Here is a 23615-nt window from a genome sequence, read left to right as displayed (position 1 = left end):
CTTTGAGTTCATCTCATACAAAATGGGAGCAAAACCAAAAGTGTTGCGTTTATATTTTTGTTGAGTGTAGTATGGTCTAACTGAGCACTACATATAGCACAACTTGCATTATAAGGAAACATCAGCTACAGCATTACTGCCACGTGGTGTCTTTCTTTGGGCATGAGCCAGTGTGCAGGTAAATTGGTGCAGAGGCACCCAGCAACTGGAAAAGGCCACCTTTGGGCCTTTGGTGTCGCCTGGCTCTGACAGACAGGTGGCTGCTTTCAGGAGCTGGTGATATACCAGTTGTCTGTGGTTGCTATCTTGGACCCAGGATACTTTCATTGTGTAGCAGATGTGGCAACTTGAGCTAATATTTAATAATAATAATAATAATAATATTTTAATATTCAGGGTGGTTATGGTTATGGTTGTTTGTCGGAGTAGGGTTAATAATAATGAGTTAAAAAAAACCTGTAATGAAAATTTAAATCATTTTGTGATGGGAGGACGAAAAAAAAGTGAGACTGGGCTGATGATGCACTATAGAAAAACTGCTTTACATTTGATAGTTGGGTTCGTCTGCAAGGTAGAACTACCCAGCTAGTCACCTACAAGACAATAAGTCAACTATTCTGGTAGTAGCTAATTGTAGTTGACTATTATGACTCGTCCAAACCCTCTTAGATAAATATTTGTATCATATTAAATATCACATCGCACCATGGCTTAACACCGCAAATAAATTAGATGATGTCATGAATAAATATTCAGATACTACTGCTTTTGTTTTGGGAATATAATTGTTTTATTCGTGAATGTGCACTGTGCTCACAACCATTATATCAATAGGTCTACCAAAATAATAAAAAAGGGAAATTTCAAAGTATCAAAAAACTTAAAATAAAATATGATCAATCACAACACGTGTTCTTTGAGTCTGTAGAAGAAATTCTTTATTCGCATATGTGTGAACACTTCTTACATTATAGATAGTTGTCACTCACGTTCAACAGGACTTAGGTAATGTACACAGTATGTAAACATAGTCCAGCAAAGCCTGGGTGTATATTCCACATTAATATGTGACATATAGTCCAGGGTTACAAAAGTTTTTTCTTTGCTATACATTAAACACTGCGTTATGACAGTAGACAGTTACATTTAAAATACTTTACATTCACGTTTTGTTATAAACCATTTGATAAATACAAGATTAGATATATAACAAAAGAATATATCCTATATTGTCCTATATATTCCACATATATTTGACAGTTTGTGGCTTTAGTCCTTTACACAAGGGTGTTCAATGTCAAATTTCTTATAATTCCATAAATTACAAAAAAGTAAAATTAAAAACATTCCAAATGGAACATGTTGGCACTTCTAAGATGATTTTGAAAAAATATTGGAAAATGACAAGATTTTTCACTTTTAACATGATTGTTAGTATGCAGTAAAAACAAAATGTGCTGACCATGATCAGCACACAGTATAGGCAACAAAACCACAACACAGACGGTCTCTCTCTCTCTCTCTCTCTCTCTGACTTTTTTCTTTGGAGGAAAAACCGCAAATTCTCCTTAGAAATCCTAAACAGACCAAAATGTGAAAGCATAATACACACAAAAAGAACACAAAGCTGTAACAACTGCAGCATTTGGTTTGATAAATTTCCCAACATCACCTGCACAAGGAATCAGGTTTGTCTTTGAAACATGGACTTGGTGATGAGTCTGGCTCAAGAGGTGAATAAAGTCTTGTAGAATTTCTTAGCGATACGTGCATTATTTCAATTGCTGTAACACAACAAGACAATTTTATTACAGGGGTATTAACTGTTTTTTTTTATATTCTTTTATAGTTTTGCCTTCATGTGCTGTTGATCTTCAACTCTTTGCATTAAATATCAAAAAACTGGGACAAAACCAAGAGATTGCCGTCCACAAACTGTGGTCTGATTCTGTGGGTTCCTGAGTCAACACAGTTGTTATAAGGACTGTCAGAGTGTCTCACTTATTAAGGCACTGACACAGAAAAGTCACTCAGAGCAGAATTTTTCTTCCAGTAAGGACATTATAACAGTATATGGACATCAACAAGGCTTTACCAGAGAAAAAAACTTTGCTTTAAATTTTATTTTAAATAATTATAAAACTGAAAAAAAATTCTAAATTAAAAAATCCACTTTCTGTACCCACTTACTCCAATTAAAGGGCAATGGGGGGGGGGGGGGGGCTGCAGCCTATCCCAGCAGTCATGGGGTGAGAGGCAGGGTACACCATGGACAGGACACCAGTCTATCACAGGGCCACAGATAGACAAACAGACTCATTCACACTCGTACATACAACTACAGCTATGGTCAAGTTTAAAGTTTTCACTTCACCTAATCTGCATGTCTTTGGATGTGGGAGGAAGCCAGAGCACCTGGAGGGAACCCACATGAACATGGGGAGAACATGCAAACTCCACACAGTAAGGATCAAGTGTGAAGCGTTTCCATGATACTTGGCATGACACTTTGAGTTGGTATTCCAGCATGAATTTTATCCACCCCAAGTTCACAAAGAAATATTTCTCCTATGTTGCAGAATATGGCAAAATCCTGGAAGGCAACGTAAATAATCGGCTAACAGCCAACTAACTGTTTTCCTGTAAGCTACTGCAATTAAAAAGTGCTTTATCGAGTAAAAAAAACAATTATACATGTAGATTAAAGTTAAACATGTCAGAAAAGTTGCTTTCTATTGGTTTTTAGTATATGCACTGAGAAGGTATAATAATACTAGGTACACCTTTTTCCGAATAGTGAAACGATAAGTACTCTATCTCTGTTCAAAGCTAAACTAAAAACCTGTTTGTACAGAGTTGCTTTTAGTACATAGTTTTATTTTGGTTGTTCATTTGTTGTTGATTTTATGCATTGATGTGAAGCACTTTGGTTCATACAAATACATACAAATAAAGTTTGATTGATTTGACTGAAGTTTGATTGAATCCGTGCAGTGTAAATATTTCCAGAGGATTCGTTCTTCTGCACAAATGTTGAACACTAATAAAAGTAATGCTCATTCAGACATTTTCTCATTTACATTGGTGGTCAGGGAGATTGAATGCTTTATGGTTCAAAGTGGGACTTTTCAAATGGTACATTCCGATACCCCTCTTGGTCTAGAATATAGCATATTAAAGTGACATGCGATAGCTTTTCAAAGTTGGTCAGCCTGATCGCACTTCCAAGAAATAGTTGGTGTGTTTTTGTAAACTTGACCAAAAGTAGCCAAAACCTCACAACTTCACTCTCAAAACCAAATAGCATTAAAGGAAGTAGTACATTAGATTTCTCAGAAACTCTATTTTTGAGAAAGTTTGTCTTTCATTTGTATTCGGAGATACTTCATGCATTGATCCACTGACTGCAAAGGGTTTTGATAACACAGTCTTTGGTATCTCTGAATGGGAGCACATGCATTCAGTTGCAAACAACAGGATGCAGACTGTGGACACAGAAAACGTGCAGAAAATCAAGATCACCCAGGATTTTGCCCCATATTGTCATTTTGAAAAACTGATATATATTTAAATATATATGGTTATTTTCCCCTCCAATTAACTTACGAAGATCTAAAAGCCTACAAAGGACTGAAAAGACACATTTTTATGCATCTGGGTGGCCTCTCTGGACTGGTGCTTTCATTCAAAACACCCTACATGTTATAAGATCAGGTGTGCTGCATAACATTTTTATTCAGATATTTAGGCAACCACATAGGAAAATGCAATGTAGTTGCTACTCAATACCAGGATTGTGGTTTGTCTTTTGCTTTTGGTTCACTGTGCCATTAAATACCTCTTTGTTTGCCCTCCAAGATGGCAGATATATGACATCACATAAACACTATCGCTGCAGCAGCTAATTAGCGAAAGGCAAACAATGTAAACTCATGGATAAAAAGATGTGCAGATGCACATCATTATAGTATGTATAAAGTCCAATAAGATATCCTTGTGCAAGTCAAAGTAGTACATGAGTACCCTTGACTTATGAGCGACACAAAGCTGTCAAATAGGCATAGCTTTGAAATCAAAGTGCTAAATAATGATGGTTGACAACAAAGGCCTTGAGGAAGAATTTGACAGAAAGAAGATGGAGCCTGCCAGGAACATTAAGAGGCGAGTCTTCTCTTTGCCTGTCCACCTGCTGGCTGAACATAGTAACTCCAGACATGGGACTAGGTGATGGAATTCTCAGAATCTGTTGTCAGATGGCCAACCAATGTCTGAGCTGAAAAACATAAAGGAAAACTGTTTGCTTAGATACATATTTAAAAAATGTTACATCATTATTGTTTTTTCCATGTTATTCAAAATCCATGCACATCCTAAAGTATGTACACTATGTAACACAATTTTTGTTCCTGGCTTCTGTTATATTTCAACTGCTTATGTCTAAAGTCTATGGAAAAATGACTACATTCAGCACAAACTTTGATTTTATTTTTTTTTTTTAACGTTCTAGAAAGTTCTAAAAGTTTCTTGAAATTTCTAGATAATTCTGGAAACTTCTAGAAAATTCTGGACAGTTCTAGCAGTTAAAGAATATATTATAAGACTACTCAGTAGTAGTGAAGGCGAATCGAGAATATTCTTGAAAACAGACAAATTTCAAAATATCATTGTCCTGATCACAAAAGCAAAGTTTCTGTGGAATAACAGCTATTTTCTATTTATTTAAGGAATAACAGGTTAGGAAAACACACTGTGTACCCAGGAACAAAACAAAAATAAAAATTTGTTACATAGTGTAATTTGTCTTTTAAGCCTCACTCACAACTGGAGCAGTCTATGATCATGTCTGATGCGATTAAACATGACCTCTATGGTGTTGAGTGCTGGAGCATTGTGCTGTAATGCAGCACAGACCCACAGCGGGCGTTTACACTCCTTCAGCACATTGGACAGCAACGCAGCCTCGAAGCTCATATCCAAAGGATGCTTCGTATCCACACAAACAATTTTTATTGTTGGAATATTGAATGATTTTCACAAATAAAGCCGTGACAAAAATGTAGACACAGTGTGTCCAGCATTTCGACTGACAGCATCAATGGCTGTCATCATACCGCCGTAACGTATCAGGGTGTTGGACCTTCACAGGCAGATGATAGAAGCTGACCAGAGGCACAACCCTATATTGGCTGTGCTAATACGAGAACACCGACGTCGGAATGCAAGGCGGCAGAGGTGGTGGTAGGTTTATTATATGCACTCCTTTCTTGTGTCAAACGCTAGTCAGGAATGATTGTCTCGTGCAGACAACCTGCATCACAGGGGCGGCCTGTACTCCTGGCTTACTGGGGTGGTAATTTGCAAGTCACACACACTCCAAAAGCATTGCACATGCACTGATCAAATGCATCAGACATACACTTGGCAAGGCCTGACAGTGCAATATTCTTGTGCATGACAGCCATGCAGCCTGTACATGAAAAGTACCACGCCCGTACTCTTTCACAAAGTTTCTGTGCTGCAGGATAGCACGGCTGCAACCCACTACTCCCTGCAACATGTGCTTGTCCAACACACATGCAGTGGGTTGTGAGTGAGGCTTTAAATGCTTGCAAACAACTTCTTGTTCTGTTCAATTTTCACTACACATTTCTGTTTAATGTGTACAAAGCAATTACACACAAAGGTTATTCCTTACTTTGAATTGTCGTACATTCCCTTCAGCTACCATGTCATGTTCGTGTTCTGGAGTGATGCAATAAGCTATCCTCTGTAAAACAAGTATACACAACATTTAGTTTGAACCATGTATTGTACATTTGAATATTGGTAATTTGTTTTGATTTTCTCACTTGCCTTCTAGCAAACTCTAGCCTAGATTTCAAATGCTTTCTTTTTAGCACTGTATTTGTCTGTGACACTGTATCATGAAGCTGTCATTGTTTGAAATTTTCACATGCAGTCTGTCCAGTCACAGCCACTGAAGCTGGTAGGTCATTCAAAGTCAGCATGGGTGTCTTGGTGGCTTCCCTCACTAGTTTTTGAGGTTACGTTTGCTCTGTACCATGTCATGGCCCTTGTTTGTTTGTGTCCAGGTGTTGAAAGGAGTAATCAGTTGATTGGGTGAATAAAGGCAACTGGGCCCACTGATTCTGCTTCGATAGAAAGCCTAAACATATAGGCATAACAGATATAACCTGTTGTCTGATCCAGTAATTTAGTTTTTGGATGTTTACTTTAATCCTTTGTTAATGATTGATTTATTTGAACTTCAAAAATCAATAACCCTTGAAATCAACTTCTGAGCAGTAACCTGATGACGTGACAATGAAATACAGAAAATGCTGCACATGTGGCCATGAAACAGTGTCCAATTACTTTTGGTCCATGAACAAATACTGGACTACATACATCTGTATTAGAGCCCAACCTGTTGTGTGGGCCGCCAGAAGAGGAGGTACTGCTGGCCCACCACCAGAGGGCGCCCTGCCTGAAGTGCGGGCTTCAGGCACGAGAGGGCGATGCCGCCACGGACACAGCCGGGAGTGACAGCTGTCACTCATTATTTCCTGACAGCTGTCACTCATTCATACTTCATCATCTCACTCCATAAAACCCAGACGTCATCTCCACCTCATCGCCGAGATATCGTACTTCTATGGAGGTAACCTTCTCAGCCTGCAGATTCAGATAAGTGGTTACACAGACGCTGCACGAGTGTGTGTTAGAGGTGGAGGTGGCATTCCCACCGTTGTTGTTACGGGGTGTACACACACCCACACTTGACTGTCTTTGCTCTTCGCCAGCAGTACCAGATCCGACAGTCGGGGACGGTGATCACCTGGGAATTCGGGACTTCGCGACTCCAGTATTCACCAGGTTCGGTGGCGGCGGAAATCGTGTGGTTCCGGCTCTTCTCAGGACTGACGTCTTCTATCCTCGAGCCTGCCCACACGTCACCTTTGTGGATTGACTGTTATCAGATTCTGAGATTGTCTATATATTCGTTGTGCACCTTCACAACATTAAATTGTTACTTTTTTGGCTCATCTATTGACCGTTCATTTGCGCCCCCTGTTGTGGGTCCGTGTCACTACACTTTCACAACACCAACCGATATATCGGCCGATATAAGCCCTTTTAAAAGTACTCACTATCGGCCAAAATTTTGCCGATAGAACGCCGATAATTTCTCATAAACAGAACAGATACTGAAATAATGTTTGTCTGCAATTTAAAATGTCCTTGCACCGTTTGTCCAGTAGATGGAGCTCTGACTCCATTCAACTGAGAGCTGCTTACACCCCTACTTAAATGTGTTCATTACCGGCCCTGTAGTTCGCCGTCACACTGCACTGATCAGCTGACAAAAGCATACAAGTAAGTTTATAAGGATGTTGTTTGTAATAACTTTGCGATTACATTCACCCCACATTTCTCCCGTTTTAGTTCAACTCAGTTTGATTAGCTCAGTTTATGTAGTAATGTGTCAAATGTGCTTCATTGTGTCAGTCACGCTTTTTATTAAGCCCACGTTGTGTAGACCTTATTTCTAGCATGAAAAACTTTCATTTACTGCTAAGAGGTTGAAACATTCAGATTCACTGGTTGTCCGGAAGGGTTCTGGGAATTACTGCCGTTCGCCATTAACCCTCTGGGGCTGACGCCGTTGTATATGACGGCTGGGACCAAGCTTTACTAAATTGTAAATAACTTTTTAATGATATGAGATAGAAACGTACTCTTTTTTTCTGAAAAGTTAACTCCGTGGACTTTCAATCCACCATCGGCCATCTTGGTACTCCTCATAGAAGATGTGTGATGACATGCGCAATGTGATTGTCCAATCGGAATTGGTTCTCCGTCACATGGTTTTACAAAATCCAATTGTAGGGCAGATTTACCTTACCTGATATGGCAAAGATCATTTTCAGGAGTGATATCTTACTAGTTGGCCTGTTTGAATAGCCCCCTAACTGCTCCAATTGCATTTTTGCATTTTTTGAACTTCTATCAATCAATCAATTTTATTTATATAGCGCCAAATCACAACAAACAGTTGCCCCAAGGCGCTTTATATTGTAAGGCAAGGCCATACAGTAATTACGGAAAAACCCTAACGGTCAAAACGACCCCCTGTGAGCAAGCACTTGGCAACAGTGGGAAGGAAAAACTCCCTTTTAACAGGAAGAAACCTCCAGCAGAACCAGGCTCAGGGAGGGGCAGTCTTCTGCTGGGACTGGTTGGGGCTGAGGGAGAGAACCAGGAAAAAGACATGCTGTGGAGGGGAGCAGAGATCAATCACTAATGATTAAATGCAGAGTGGTGCATACAGAGCAAAAAGAGAAAGAAACACTCAGTGCATCATGGGAACCCCCCAGCAGTCTAAGTCTATAGCAGCATAACTAAGGGATGGTTCAGGGTCACCTGATCCAGCCCTAACTATAAGCTTTAGCAAAAAGGAAAGTTTTAAGCCTAATCTTAAAAGTAGAGAGGGTGTCTGTCTCCCTGATCTGAATTGGGAGCTGGTTCCACAGGAGAGGAGCCTGAAAGCTGAAGGCTCTGCCTCCCATTCTACTCTTACAAACCCTTGGAACTACAAGTAAGCCTGCAGTCTGAGAGCGAAGCGCTCTATTGGGGTGATATATGCAGATTCGAGATTCATCACTGAATATGACTTTCATCCAGTTATCCACAGTCCACGATTGCTTTTCCTTAGCCTATTGTAACCTTGTTTTTTTCTGTTTAGGTGTTAATGATGGCTTTCATTTAGCTTTTCTGTATGTAAATCCCATTTCCTTTAGGCGGTTTCTTACAGTTCGGTCACAGACGTTGACTCCAGTTTCCTCCCATTCGTTCCTCATTTGTTTTGTTGTGCATTTTCGATTTTTGAGACATATTGCTTTAAGTTTTCTGTCTTGACGCTTTGATGTCTTCCTTGGCCTACCAGTATGTTTGCCTTTAACAACCTTCCCATGTTGTTTGTATTTGGTCCAGAGTTTAGACACAGCTGACTGTGAACAACCAACATCTTTTGCAACATTGCGTGATGATTTACCCTCTTTTAAGAGTTTGATAATCGACACAAAAACAACATGGACTAATTTTAACATATTTTATTTCTTTGTGGCTGACGGTATAATTTAATCGCCAAGACTCGATGGGGGAGAGGTGCTCTCACAGTGCAGCTGTGTACAGAGGGACTTTTCTTCACTGTTTAGACACTGTTTTGGATTTTTTTTTAAAAGGACGCTTTATGTGGATTATTTATTCAGATGAATCCCACTGAAATTAACAGGTAAGAATATATATTTACTATGTGTCTTTTACTCTGCCAATTAATGCATTAATGGACGTATTTAGGTTGTTTAAGCCGCAGGGTCCAAAGCATGTGGAAAAAAGCAGCAGCTTTTTAGTTTGCACTTCTAATACTGTGTTTTACTGCTTTTGAAAGATTATGATAGTGTTTGTGGTTTTATTTTTTCATTCCTTCATTTTTGTGCATCCTTATGTGTTTGTGATCCTTGAATTTACCACGCAGCGAAAAGTGAAATTGGTTTATCAGAAGCCAACAGTGTAATCTGATGTGGCCGTGTCCAAATACTAAAAGCTATCGGTTATCAATTATCTGTAATAAAGCTAATTTTTAGCAGTTTATCAGTTTAGCGTCATAAAAGATAACTTTTCAGTTATTGGATTAATGGTTATCGAAGCTAACTTTTTGGTTAGCTGCGCCCACCACTGAAGAAAAGTAAATTGACATATTAGTTTGTGATACCGTGACAAAAATGCAGCACTCTTCATGATGGGAGCACAAATTCATTTTGTGACAGCAGCATGAAACAGGGGATGACACGGGGGGGGGTAATGGGGTCTGAGGAAGTTATGGTTAGGAGAAGGGAGAAGGTTATGTTATGGTTAGGGTAAGAAATAGTAAAATAAAAAAATGCGTCACAAACATGCAACTCATTTCATGACGGGAGCACGACAAAGGTGTGACTGGATTGGGCCTGTAAAGAGTGGTATCCAACAGAATCAAATCCAACAGTTATTTTAGGTTTTTGTGTAAATAATTCATGCAGAACTTTTCAGACTTCCTGAGGAACCCTTCAAAGTAAATTCAACCCTGTGGAAGAAGCTGTGATTTCATAACAGATGAAGAATATTCATCTTTGATTGCCAATAAGAAATGTCATATTGATGCAGGAATTGTTGCAGCAGCATGAAGCTGCCTAGTTGATTCCAGAGTAACAAAAAATTAACTCTGAGGTGCTTTGATGATTATGATTATGAATTCTAAATTTTCATTTAATCTGTAAATGCTCCCTCAGTGCTAGAATGTTCAAGCAGAAGATGAAAAGGTCATTTGGAAATCAAACAAGTGCATTAGTTCAATGGCAAGGATCGACTGCATGGCTACACCTCCAAATGTACATTTTACCAGGGATTACAGAGCAGTTACTGTACACAGTGTCACTATTCTTGTTCCGTATGTCCACATAAAATATGAACATGCATTCAAAGAAATTGCTTGTGTAAACTGCAGTCCTTGTTGCTATAACACCCTGCCCCATACATTCATAATCTTGATGTGATTCAAGTCAGTGCTCTGTACGGCTTTTGCCACATCAGCTAAACAGCTCTCATAAAGCAGCTTAGTTTTCACCATGCATGACGTATTCTCATACTGACCTCTTTAAAAGTTCCCGGCAGGCTGAAGAACTTGTATATGGCGTAGAAAGGGACAAACAGCATGGAGGACATGGCCACAGCCCAGCCCAGAAGGTTGGACCATTGAGGGAAGACATAGTCGTCATACTTCAGGCCTGATGATGTCAAAGTACTGGCAATAACCACAAACTGGAAACAAAAGGGGAAAGAGAGAAAAAGGAGATTTATACACCTTGTCCAATTTATTAGGCACATCTAGATCGCTAAACCCCCTGGTGCCCTCAGCCCCCCCTTAATTCTTGGTGGCCTAGATTTAAAAGATACTAGAAAATTCCTCCAAGATTTTTGGTCCATATTGACATGAAAGGACACATGTCCCACAGCATGATACCAATACAAACAGCCTGAACTGTCTGACTTTCCTGTTCTTAACTGACAACAATGGCACAACTGCAGCAGACCGGCATCCTGTCCGGGGTGTATCCCACCTCACGTCCTATGACTGCTGGGATAGGCTCCAGCCCTCTGTGACCCAATCTTGAATAAGTGGTTGAAAATGAGTGTGTGTTGTCTGTATGTGAAACTCACTTTTTAACAAAACATTTACTTGGGGACAAGTTTAAAAACCAAAAACAATTCAGTAGCACATTGCACGCCATAGTATGCAATGCAACATAAAGACTTTGAAATTTGAAGAACAAGCAAGATGGACAAAAAAGTGCATTGGACAACATAGTGGATGTTATTTAATGCAGTTTGGACAAACGCAAAAATTAAATTAACACAGATGGTGATGTGACCATTAGATTTTTGTAAGAAGCTGTCAGCCTGTGGTGTGTACCAAAATGACTTTTAAATTCCAAAAATAAGCAAGATGGACAAATAAACTTGCATTGGACTACATATTGGATGGTTCTTGATACAGATGAATACTGATTGTTGGCCCACAGTGTTGGAAACACTAAAATAAAAATGAGGCCACATTTGATTTCTTATCAGCTCTTGAATTTGGATTTTTTTTTTTTTTTTTTTTTGGCTACACCCACGTGGAGAATGTGGACGAGGCAACCCAGATTTATTGTTTTTATTTTCAATGTCTGTGAGGACATCAATGGGAGTCGAACGACGCTGCTCCTGGACATCATTCTGTAAGCCCATGAGTGGTTGTTTACATTTTTCTTCTTGGTTATTATTATTTTTATTATTATTCAGTGCTTTTTCTGCATAAAATCGGTGAGTTTTCACATCCTCTTTCACACAATAACATTGTAATAGTCCACAGCCACTCTGAGCACTGTGTGCACAAAATGTTTTGTCATTTCAGCCACATCAGTGACGCTGAACATCTGCGAGCATTCCATTGGCGTGCAAATCCTTGTGCTTGCAAAGGCCACACCAGTGCCACCCGACTTTCACGTGTGTGCCACACGGTATGCCAGTGGCTCTTGTGTGGTATGTGAGCAGACTGCTCAAGATTTATGGCCGTATTTTCACCGCTACTCCAGATGGCAAAACATCGCCTTATTGTCTTTTCTCACATGATTTTGTGTCTCCACTTCTTCTCCTTCAATCACAGTTCAGTGAGATAAAAGGCTACGTGTGCTTTCTTCCCAAACAGAAGCTCCTTGGTTCAAGGCCACCTGTGTGCCATTCTCAAATCATCTACATCTGGAGTTGCACCTGAAATGGTATTTGGTGTAAAACATGCCAAATCAACATGCAGTCCATTCCAGATCTGCTGAGGTGACCCTAACCAAAGCAGGAGCAGCCAAAAGAAGGCTAGTGTATTTGGAGACACGTCTGCCCATGTTTGGGGTCTGTCTCTCTCTCTGTACTGCAATTGTCCATTCTGTAAACTAGATCATCTGATTTTCCCTTACATTATAACTGAGCAAAGAAAATGACTGAACTCTGACCCCTGAAAATATCACCAGCTGTTCAATATGATGAAGAGGTCAGTATACCCCTGCTTTTCTTGAAAACTGCCAAAGGCTGTAGCTTTTTTCTTTGACCAAGATAAATGTTACTTCTAATAAGGCCAAAGTGCTGCATGAAGATGTGCTGGCAATGACAGAAAGGAGGTCTCTATTGGAATATGAGATGCTTTGTCAAGTCCTTGTCAGTCTATTAAAGCACAGCAAAGCCTCTCGGGGCCACAAAGTTGGATTTTCCACTCATTGGTCTGATTCACTACAAAGCAACACATCATGTGCAGGTAGACACCTAAAGCTTACATAAGCCACATCACATACTTTCATTAAGAAAAGTGGAGTTCACAGCAGTAGAGGTCAACAAAAGGTTGGCTGAAGTAGACTATAATAAACATGGCATTATTTTTTCAATGACATTGATGTGGAATGCATAACACTCACTCACTGTTGCATTTTTGGTGGTGTGGTACTTTATGACAAGGATGCAGCCAAACAAAGCGCAACAATACCTTATTACATTTACACATTTGACTTTATGTAACGCAATACAATGATGTTCACACAACATTGCCAGAAGCTTCCATGCATACTCAGAACAATTTTGAGCTCAGCGTTTTACTCAATACTCCATTCAGTGTGTCAATATATGTAGAGTTACAGGTATTAAAGTGTGATTTATTAGTAACCTGTGATGGACGCATCACATCAAAGGGTAGTCATACTCTTGTATTTACTTCATGCTATGGGATCCAGAGATAATCATTGGCCTGCTGGGCCTTTATAGGACTTACTAGTCCTTCTTCTACAGTATTTTAAACTTCAGTGGGATAGGAGTTGGACTACCACTCTATACAGTACACAGGGATTTGACTCCATGCATGTGCTTCAGGCTACCTGTCTATGACCTTGAACAAGGGACTTCATCTGCATTGTCTCATTCCAACCAGCTATAAATGGGTACTAACCTTAGCTATGGAAGTAACCTGCGATGGACTGGCACCCCATCTAGAGGTAGTTGTAGGCTTATCCACTTCAGGGATAAGCACTGGCCTGATGGGTCTTACTACTTTCTCTTGTACTTTAACCATGTACAGTAGTGTTCAGAGTAATAGTAGTGCTATGTGACTAAAAAGATTAATCCAGGTTTGGGGTATATTTCTTATTGTTACATGGGAAACAAGGTACCAGTAGATTCAGTAGATTCTCACAAATCCAACAAGACCAAGCATTCATGATATGCACACTCTTAAGGCTATGAAATTGGGCTATTAGTAAAAAAAAAAAGTAGAAAAGGGGGTGTTCACAATAATACTAGCATCTGCTGTTGACGCTACAAACTCAAAACTATTATGTTCAAACTGTTTTTTTTAGCAATCCTGTGAATCACTAAACTAGTATTTAGTTGTATAACCACCATTTTTCATTATTTCTTTACATCTGCATTAATTTTGTTGGTTTGGAACCAGGATTTTGCTTGTTTACTAGTATGCTTGGTGTCACTGTCTTGTTGAAACACCCATTTCAAGGGCATGTCCTCTTCAGCATAAGGCAACATGACCTCTTCAAGTATTTTGACATATCCAAACTGATCCATGATACCTGGTATGCGATATATAGGCCCAACACCATAGTAGGAGAAACATGCCCTTATCATGATGCTTGCACCACCATGCTTCACTGTCTTCACTGTGAACTGTGGCTTGAATTCAGAGTTTGGGGGTCGTCTCAAACTGTCTGCGGCCCTTGGACCCAAAAAGAATAATTTTACTCTCATCAGTCCACAAAATATTCCTCAATTTCTCTTTAGGCCAGTTGATGTGTTCTTTGGCAAATTGTAACCTCTTCTGCACATGTCTTTTATTTAACAGAGGGACTTTGCGGGGGATTCTTGCAAATAAATTAGCTTCACACAGGCGTCTTCTAACTGTCACAGCACTTACAGGTAACTCCAGACTGTCTTTGATCATCCTGGAGCTGATCAATGGGTGAGCCTTTGCCATTCTGGTTATTCTTCTATCCATTTTGATTGTTGTTTTCCGTTTTCTTCCACGTGTCTCTGTTTTTTTGGGGGGGGGTTTTTTTGTGTCCATTTTAAAGCATTGGAGATCATTGTAGATAAACAGCCTATAATTTTTTGCACCTGCATATACGTTTTCCCCTCTCCAATCAACTTTTCGATCAAACTACACTGTTCTTCTGAACAATGTCTTGAACATCCCATTTTCCTCAGGCTTTCAAAGAGAAAAGCATGTTCAACAGGTGCTGGCTTCATCCTTAAATAGGGGACACCTGATTCACACCTGTTTGTTCCACAAAATTGACGAACTCACTGACTGTATGCCACACTACTATTATTGTGAACACCCCCTTTTCTACTTTTTTTTTTGACTAATAGCCCAATTTCATAGCCTTAAGAGTGTGCATATCATGAATGCTTGGTCTTCTTGGATTTGTGAGAATCTACTAAATCTACTGGTACCTTGTTTCCCATGTAACAATAAGTAATATACTCAAAACCTGGATTTCACATAGCACTACTATTATTCTGAACACTACTGTACAATTTGGAAAGTGTATCTTTATCTGTTAAAGATCTGAGTTTTAACCTTTTGTCCAAAAAGAGCAACATGATCTGAGACTTCAAATGCAATTAATTAAACAGTGCAGGTTGATTTATTCCCCACAATATTGGTTCACACTGTAAATGTGCTGTTGTAAGTCATCTCCTGGACTCTGATAGACATTCACCTTCATTCACCTTCTACCGCTTAGTCCAATTAAGGGTCGCGGGGGGGCTGGAGCCTATCCCAGCAGTCATAGGGCATAAGGCGGGGTACACCCAGGACAGGACGCCAGCATTTAATCATTAGTGATTGATCTCTGCTCCCCTCCACAGCATGTCTTTTTCCTAGTTCTCTCCCCCAGCCCCAACCAGTCCCAGCAGAAGACTGCCCCTCCCTGAGCCTGGTTCTGCTGGAGGTTTCTTCCTGTTAAAAGGGAGTTTTTCCTTCCCACTGTCGCCAAGTGCTTGCTCACAGGGGGTCGTTTTGACCTTTGGGGTTTTTACGTAATTATTGTATGGCCTTGCCTTACAATATAAAGCGCCTTGGGGCAACTGTTTGTTGTGATTTGGCGCTATATAAATAAAATTGAATTGAACTGAATTGAATTTAAAGATTCCAATCCACCTAACCCGCATGTCTTTGGATGTGGGAGGAAACCGGAGCACCCGGAGGAAACCCACGCAAACACGGGGAGAACATGCAAACTCCACACAGAAAGGCCACGGGAATTGAACCTATGACGTTCTCACTGTGAGGCAACAGTGCTAACCACTAAGTCACTGTGCCGTCCTCTGATAGACATATTTTGTTTTAAATTAGCAACAGGAGTGTTGCAATTTAAACTCTTTTGCTGTAGATCTATAATACTGCTTCATTTCTGTTTGTGGCTCTCTGTAGCATTATCTAAAACATGCACAAGCAACCTTTTCACTGTGAACCATCACTAGGTCCTGTCAGGTTTTATAGATTTCGACATGTTATCAAGATAGCATGAGTCAGAAAACAGTGAGGGAGGTCATTTTTAGTATAATGTAAGTGCTTGGTGAAGACTGATGATCCCTAACTTTTGGAGAGACATCTCTTTAAATCTACTTTGAGTAACATTAACTTTCCATTACAGTGGCCAGAAGGTACTTTGCAGTGAAGAAACCTCAGTCTTCATGACCAAGACATTCCAGCAACAGATGTCAGGACACTTGACTTTTACTCTCCCTTAAATCCATGTCCCATACGTGAGATCACGAGTTTGAGTCCAGTGAAGGACAGACACAAAGTAGGTTACATAAGGATTGTCAGGTTCCAGGTTGATATCTGGATTTTTCCCCATTCCAGGTCCAGGTTTTCTCTGATGACTCTTATGCTTTGTTTTTCATACAGTTATACTTTTTGTCATTTAAATCTTAGTTTAGCTCTGGTTATTTCTTTCCTTTATGTTTTGGTATTCTCTGGCTTTGGTTTCTCATTTATCTTTAGTTTTCATTTTATTATCTGGTTATGGTCCTGTTTTCTGTTAGGGTTTATCTTTTGTTGTTTGTTGGAGTAATGGTTTTCTGGTTACCATTTATTTCCTGTTTAACCTTTAGTTTGATTTACTTTTTTACTATCATTGTTTTGCTGCTACTTTTATCCTTCTGCCATGTTCAGTTTTATACTAGTTTTTGTTATCGCCTTTTCTATTTTATTTTCTGAGTTTGTTATTGCATTTATACTTCAGTTATGTTCAGTCCTGTTGTAGTTTTTATATCTTTTATTGTTCTTGTTCTCTTTTTAGGTCTGTTTTCCTAGTTTGCCCCTTTGTTGGTCTTTAGGCACATTATTTTGTCACTTACTCCTCCTGCGTTGCGCCTCTTTGTTTCTCACTCACTAACCCTCTTGACTCTCTTCTCTGCTTCACCAGACCACAGCCCCTTCCAGAATCTTCACTAACACCTGTGTCTTGTTACACTGATTACATCACCTACAACCCCTGGCAAAAATTATGGAATCACCGGCCTCAGAGGATGTTCATTCAGTTGTTTAATTTTGTAGAAAAAAAGCAGATCACAGACATGACACAAAACTAAAGTCATTTCAAATGGCAACTTTCTGGCTTTAAGAAACACTATAAGAAATCAAGAAAAAAGATTGTGGCAGTCAGTAACGGTTACTTTTTTAGACCAAGCAGAGGAAAAAAATATGGAATCACTCAATTCTGAGGAAAAAATTATAGAAACACCCTGTAAATTTTCATCCCCCAAATTAACACCTGCATCAAATCAGATCTGCTCATTGACATTGACCCTATGCCATGACATTGACCCTATGTGTCTTTTTGCAAGGAATGTTTTTGCAGTTTTTGCTCTATGGCAAGATGCATTATCATCTTGAAAAATGATTTCATCATCCCCAAACATCCTTTCAATTGTCCAAAATATCAACATAAACGTGCATTTATTGATGATGTAATGACAGCCATCTCCCCTGTGCCTTTATCTGACATGCAGCCCCATATCATCAATGACTGTGGAAATTTACATGTTCTCTTCAGGCAGTCATCTTTATAAATCTCACTGGAAAGGCACCAAACAAAAGTTCCAGCATCATCACCTTCCCAATGCAGATTCGAGATTCATCACTGAATATGACTTTCATCCAGTCATCCACAGTCCACAATTGCTTTTCCTTAGCCCATTGTAACCTTGGTTTTTTTCTGTTTAGGTGTTAATGATGCCTTTCGTTTAGCTTTTCTGTATGTAAATCCCATTTCCTTTAGGCGGTTTCTTACAGTTCGGTCACAGACGTTGACTCCAGTTTCCTCCCATTCGTTCCTCATTTGTTTTGTTGTACATTTTTCGATTTTTGAGACATATTGCTTTAAGTTTTCTGTCTTGACGCTTTGTCTTCCTTGGTCTACCAGTATGTTTGCCTTTAACAACCTTCCCATGTTGTTTGTATTTGGTCCAGAGTTTAGACACAGCTGACTGTGAACAACCAACATCTTTTGCAACACTGCATGATGATTTACTCTCTTTTAAGAGTTTGATAATCCTCTCCTTTGTTTCAATTGACATCTCTCGTGTTGGAGCCATGATTCATGTCAGTCCACTTGGTGCAACAGCTCTCCAAGGTGTGTTCACTCCTTTTTAGATGCAGACTAACGAGCAGATCTGATATGATGCAGGTGTTAGTTTTGGGGATGAAAATTTACAGGGTGATTCCATAATTTTTTCCTCAGAATTGAGTGATTCCATATTTTTTTCCTCTGCTTGGTCTAAAAAAGTAACCGTTACTGACTGCCACAATCTTTTTTTCTTGATTTCTTATAGTGTTTCTTAAAGCCAGGAAGTTGCCATTTGAAATGACTTTAGTTTTGTGTCATGTCTGTGATCTGCTTTTTTTCTACAAAATTAAACAACTGAATGAACATCCTCCGAGGCCAGTGATTCCATAATTTTTGCCAGGGGTTGTATTATTTAAGTTCTTCACTTCCCTCACTCCGGTGCCAGTTTGTTGAGATCTTATTATCCATGTTCCAGCCTTTGTTTCTTGTCCTGTTGCCTCTCTGTATTTTTTAACCTCGCTTTGTATTTTTGGATTTCGTCTTTGTCTAGGCCTTGTATTTTGTCGCACTGTGTTATGACCTCTGCTTGCCTGGTCCACGCCTCAACCTCTCGATTGTTTGTACCTCCACCTCTCTGCCTGCCATACTGTGTACCGAATCCCTGCTATGTCTTATGATAAAGTCTTTTATTATTCCAATCTCTGTGTTCTGGAGTCCTGCATTTGTATCCAGCCACAATGCACCTGCAGCCTGACAAGGATGCAGTATCCAGATCAGACAGGAGACAATATACCTCTGGAAATATAATTTTCTGGCTCACTAAAAATGAAATTCAACTGTCTGGACAAATAATAAAATTCTATTCTGTGTCTGACCAAACAGAGCTTAGCTGTAGGCTGTGTTTATTCACAACAAAATTTATATAGTATGTTGTCAAAGTAATTTTAAAAAGTCACCTTAAACACCATGACTTCAAATTACCGCTGCTCCTGTCATGGTTCACGCTTCTGGTGTTTAATTTATGATATCTGGGTTTCTATTTCTAATGTCATCTCCTGTGTATTTTTTCTGTGTGTTTATTATTTCACTCATCACTCACTCATCTTAAACCGCTTACTCCAAATAAGGGTCGGGGGTCAGCTAGAGCTTATCCCAGCAGTCATAGAGCATGACGCAGGATACACCCTGGACAAGAAACCAATCTGTCGCAGGGCCACATACAGACAAACAAACACAGGCACACTTGCACACACACCTACAGACAATTTAAAGTTTCTAATCCACCTAACCTGCATGTCATTAGATGTGGGAGGAAGCCGGAGCACCCGGAGGGAACCCACGCAGACACAGGGAGAACATGCAAACTCCACACAGAAAGGCCACAGGTGCAAAATTAACCCATGACCTTCTTGCTGTGAGGCAACATTGTTAACCACTAAACCACCGTGCTCCTGTTTATTATTTCATGCACTCTTATTTATCTGCTTTGTGTGCATTTTCAGTGGCTTTACTTCCTGTTCACAGGCATCCAGGTTCTCGTTCTGGTTTCCTTAATTGTTTTTAATGTATTTTAACCACTGCTGTTCTTTCACTCCAGTGCCAGGCTGTTTTGCTTCTCCCATTTGATTCCTGGTTTGAATCATCAGTTGCCAAAGCTTGAGTTCAGCCTGCTGTCTTCTGGATTCTCTGTTTGATATGCTTGCTTCCTGTGTTATGAACCACCTACACTTAGTTTACTGGATAACCTGTTTGCCTACTTCCTCACGGACACTGACACATTGTGGACTGATTTCCTGGTGTTTTCTGACTGACTGCCTGTCTCTTCAGGTAACCCACCTGTCTTCTTGCCCAGACATATTTCCTGTATGGACTCTTTCTTTACTGTATCCAGAACACTGTAACAGAGGCGTAGGCAGAAATCATAAAACAGGTGGGCCCAGAAAAAAATCAGACGGGCCCAACCTTTGGGATTGTAGGTAAGGTGTAGGTATTATAATACACCATTTGAAAAAGTATGCCTCGTTTGGACATCGCAAGCAACGTTATCACTTAGCCTACAGCACTGGCAAAGTGAGCACACAGACGCTGCACGTCAGACATAAGTACTCTTCATGGATAATGCAAGCTGCAGTGCAGCGCCACACACATGCACACACACACACGCGCATTCAGTGCAAGTCTGGTAGCCTGCTTGAATCGGCCTAAACCCAAAACGTCAATAGGTATTTAAATAAGGCATTGTTTCAAAAATGAATTTCAAGTTTAATGATGAAGACATCTCAAATGCACAGACGCTGTGTGCACAGTTACACAGATGCAAAGTGTCAGATACAAGCACCCCATGGACAATGCAAGCAGCAACGCAACGCTTAGTCATGTAAAGTCCTTTAAAATAAAAATTCAAAATATATCCGCAACATGAAAACAGGTTGGCTCGGCGGCCAAATTATGAAATTAATAAACAATGGAAACCATGGCTCGGCGCCCAAATTAAAAACCATCAGAACGGACACCAACATGATTCGTGGCAGTTGCAATATAATATTAACAATTAGGCCTTTTTAGAAGAAAAAAGTTATTAATGGTCTCACACTTACATTTGATGAATCCTTTTAATGCTACAGCAGGAGACGATGGGGTTTTTTTTGTTGAACTCTTATCACGTCATCATAGTCCAACGATTCGGTCAGTTCTCTTTCAAGGGAAAGCACGGAGAGGGCATTCAGTCTGTGAGTCAACATGAATGTTCTGGTGGACGTTTTTATCCGATTAAGAGTAGAAAACAGCCGTTCGACAGTGCATGTTGTTATTGGCATTGTGATGAGGGCCCGCAGAAGACTATTTATTTGAGGAAAAATGTGGTCCCTCGTTTATCGTGGGAGTTACGTTCAAAAATAACCTGCGATAAGCGAAATCCGCGAAGTAGTCAGCATTATTTTTTGCAATTATTATAGATGTTTTAAGACTGTAAAACCCCTCACTACACACTTTATACACTTTTCTCAAACAGGCATTAACATTTTCTCACATTTCTCTCTTGTGTAAACACTCTCTTCTTTCTTCTGTGCGAGAAGATTATAAACAGACACGCGCAGAACACAATGCGCGGCTCTCCCTTCGCTCACTGCCTCCAGAGGTACGGATGCAGGACCCGCAAAGAATCCAAGTCCTCTCTCGGTGGCCACGGAGCTCTGAGGCTGCGGTCAACATCCGCATCAAAACAGCAAGCGTAGTCTCTGGACCTGTTGCCAGATTTGGTGCAATTCCGCACAGCAGACAGGAGGGCGGTGTGCGTGGCCCGCTGCTGCGTTTACCAAGCCCGCAGATAGCGCATCGGAGCCAGTGAGAGCAATCATGGTGATGCCGACCGGTGCCGCGACCGACCCGCCTGATAAGGACGCACAACAATGCGCCGTAAAAAAAAACAAAAAAACGATGCAAAATTGCACAAAAAAAAAAAATCTGCGAGGCCGCGAAAAGTGAACCGCATTATAGTGAGGGACCACTGTACTCTGAAAATGAACTACTAAAAATCACAGAAGATGAACCAGATTTTTTTGACAAAATTTATTAATTGCTTAAATTGATTAGTTGCTCAGTGCTAGTGCAATACCATATCATAGGAATACAATGAGGCAACAACAGGTGACTGTCGAGTGTTGACTCAGCCTTCTCATTGGATGGGGCGGGCCTGGCTGACAAGTGGGCGGGCCCAGGCCCATCCAGGCCCACCCCTGGCTACGCGTAAGCACTGTAACTACAAAATCTAAAAATAAAACCTGTTCAGCGTTTACATCTGTGACATTATCTGTTCTGGGGTTTCCGACTGTGCTCACACTCTTGGCATTCCAACTCATTCCCATAAAACATTTTCACCAATAACCTTTACTTAACTGCACTTGTAAGTACTGCAGTATTGAACACTCAGAAATATTTAACCCTAACTTTTAAGATTTATGTAATTTTATTACATGACAAATTCCCATTTACTTTTTTTTAGATAATTTTAATACAAACCTACCAAATAAACCTTACATGATGCATATTCATTACTGTAATAAATCGTATTTATTCGAAATACATAATCCTCAGCTTGATGTATTTCGTATTAAAAAATATAATTACTCTAAATCAATAATAATGACAATATTTATTTAAAATACATAAAGTATATTGTTTGAATTGCATAATAATTATGTTACCAATGCCATTTATCTTGTATAGGTAACATAATTATTATGCAATTCAAAAAATATACTTTATGTATTTTAAATAAATACTGTCATTATTATTGATTTAGAGTAATTATATTTTATTAATAATGAATACATAAAGCTGAGGCTTATACATTTCAAATGAATAGGATTTATTACAGTAAAGAATATGCATCATGTAAGGTTTATTTGGTAGGTTTGTATTAAAATTATCTAAAAAGTAAATGGGAATTTGTCATGTAATAAATTACATACATCTTAAAAGTTAGGGTAAATATTTCTGTGAGTGAAGCTCGTGATTAAACTCAGAAGCTGTGCAGAATATTAATTTATAATTATTTAGAAATCATAACTAATTTATACCTGATCAGGTTACGTCACCCATACACTGAAAAAACAATAGCTGAACCAACTTAAATTAACTGTTTCAGTTGGTAACATCTTAATGAATAAAGTTGTTTGAACTTAAGTTTGTCAGTTACACCCCGTCACACATACGCCAATAAAGGCCAAATGGTGTCAGAATGACACATCCAGCCACAATCAGGAATATTAAGGTGCGGTCTGATGACCAACAGATACATATTTGGTCCCATTCACTTGTCTGTCCCAAGTGTGTTGCACAGTTCAAAACACTCTTGGCGCCATCGAGATGGGACGCACACCTAACAGTGGTCATCTGATCGGAGTCTACATATTCTGACGACATCAAAAAAGCATCTGAAATGTACTGTTCATGGTTGACTGAGCTCTGAGATCGATTGGTCACAGCAAAGCCTGCCAGTATGTTGTGCCGTGGATGTCCACCTCCACTGGACTCCGGCCAGGGAGGGCAAAGGAAATGTTGATATGTAATAACATGTATGTGGCAGGCATTCATCATATACAGTGAATGTGAACAGAGTGCTATCAAACCGAAAGCACGGTGTGCCACTGCGCCTCTCTGTTCTCTCATGCGCAGTAATACATCATCGCATGCATCAGAGCTGAATGGATCTCACCGCTGTAATAAACAATTTATTACTCGATCAACATCTAAACAGGAGGTGTGACATGGAATTGTATCGCCGGGCCATGACAACGTTATTAAACATGAAACTCACCTCCAGCATGGAACCACGATCATTTCACAGCACAGAACGCACAGATCCAGAAATCACAGCCTGTGATGAAAAGCCTCACCCAGCTGCTGTGTGCT

The 23615-nt window shown here is 39.8% G+C and overlaps 1 protein-coding gene across 1 annotated transcript in view; it reads right to left on the bottom strand.

Annotated features, from left to right (window-relative positions):
• Positions 1-3649: 3649 nt before the first annotated feature.
• Positions 3650-23615, bottom strand: part of slc6a2 (solute carrier family 6 member 2) — a 94509-nt gene continuing 74543 nt past the window's right edge. The window contains exons 12-14 of the mRNA XM_034186346.1: positions 10690-10857; positions 5696-5767; positions 3650-4273 (exon numbers count right to left, since the gene is read on the bottom strand). Of these exons, the coding sequence (XP_034042237.1) occupies positions 4250-4273; positions 5696-5767; positions 10690-10857 (264 nt within the window). The 3' untranslated portion in view covers positions 3650-4249. The remainder of the gene's footprint in view (positions 4274-5695; positions 5768-10689; positions 10858-23615) is intronic.

The sequence above is a fragment of the Thalassophryne amazonica genome, chromosome 2 (genome assembly GCF_902500255.1).
Source record: "Thalassophryne amazonica chromosome 2, fThaAma1.1, whole genome shotgun sequence".
In the NCBI taxonomy this organism is placed as follows: Eukaryota; Metazoa; Chordata; class Actinopteri; order Batrachoidiformes; family Batrachoididae; genus Thalassophryne; species Thalassophryne amazonica.
Note: the sequence above shows the minus strand (reverse complement) of the source record. Positions and strands in the feature narration are given on the sequence as shown.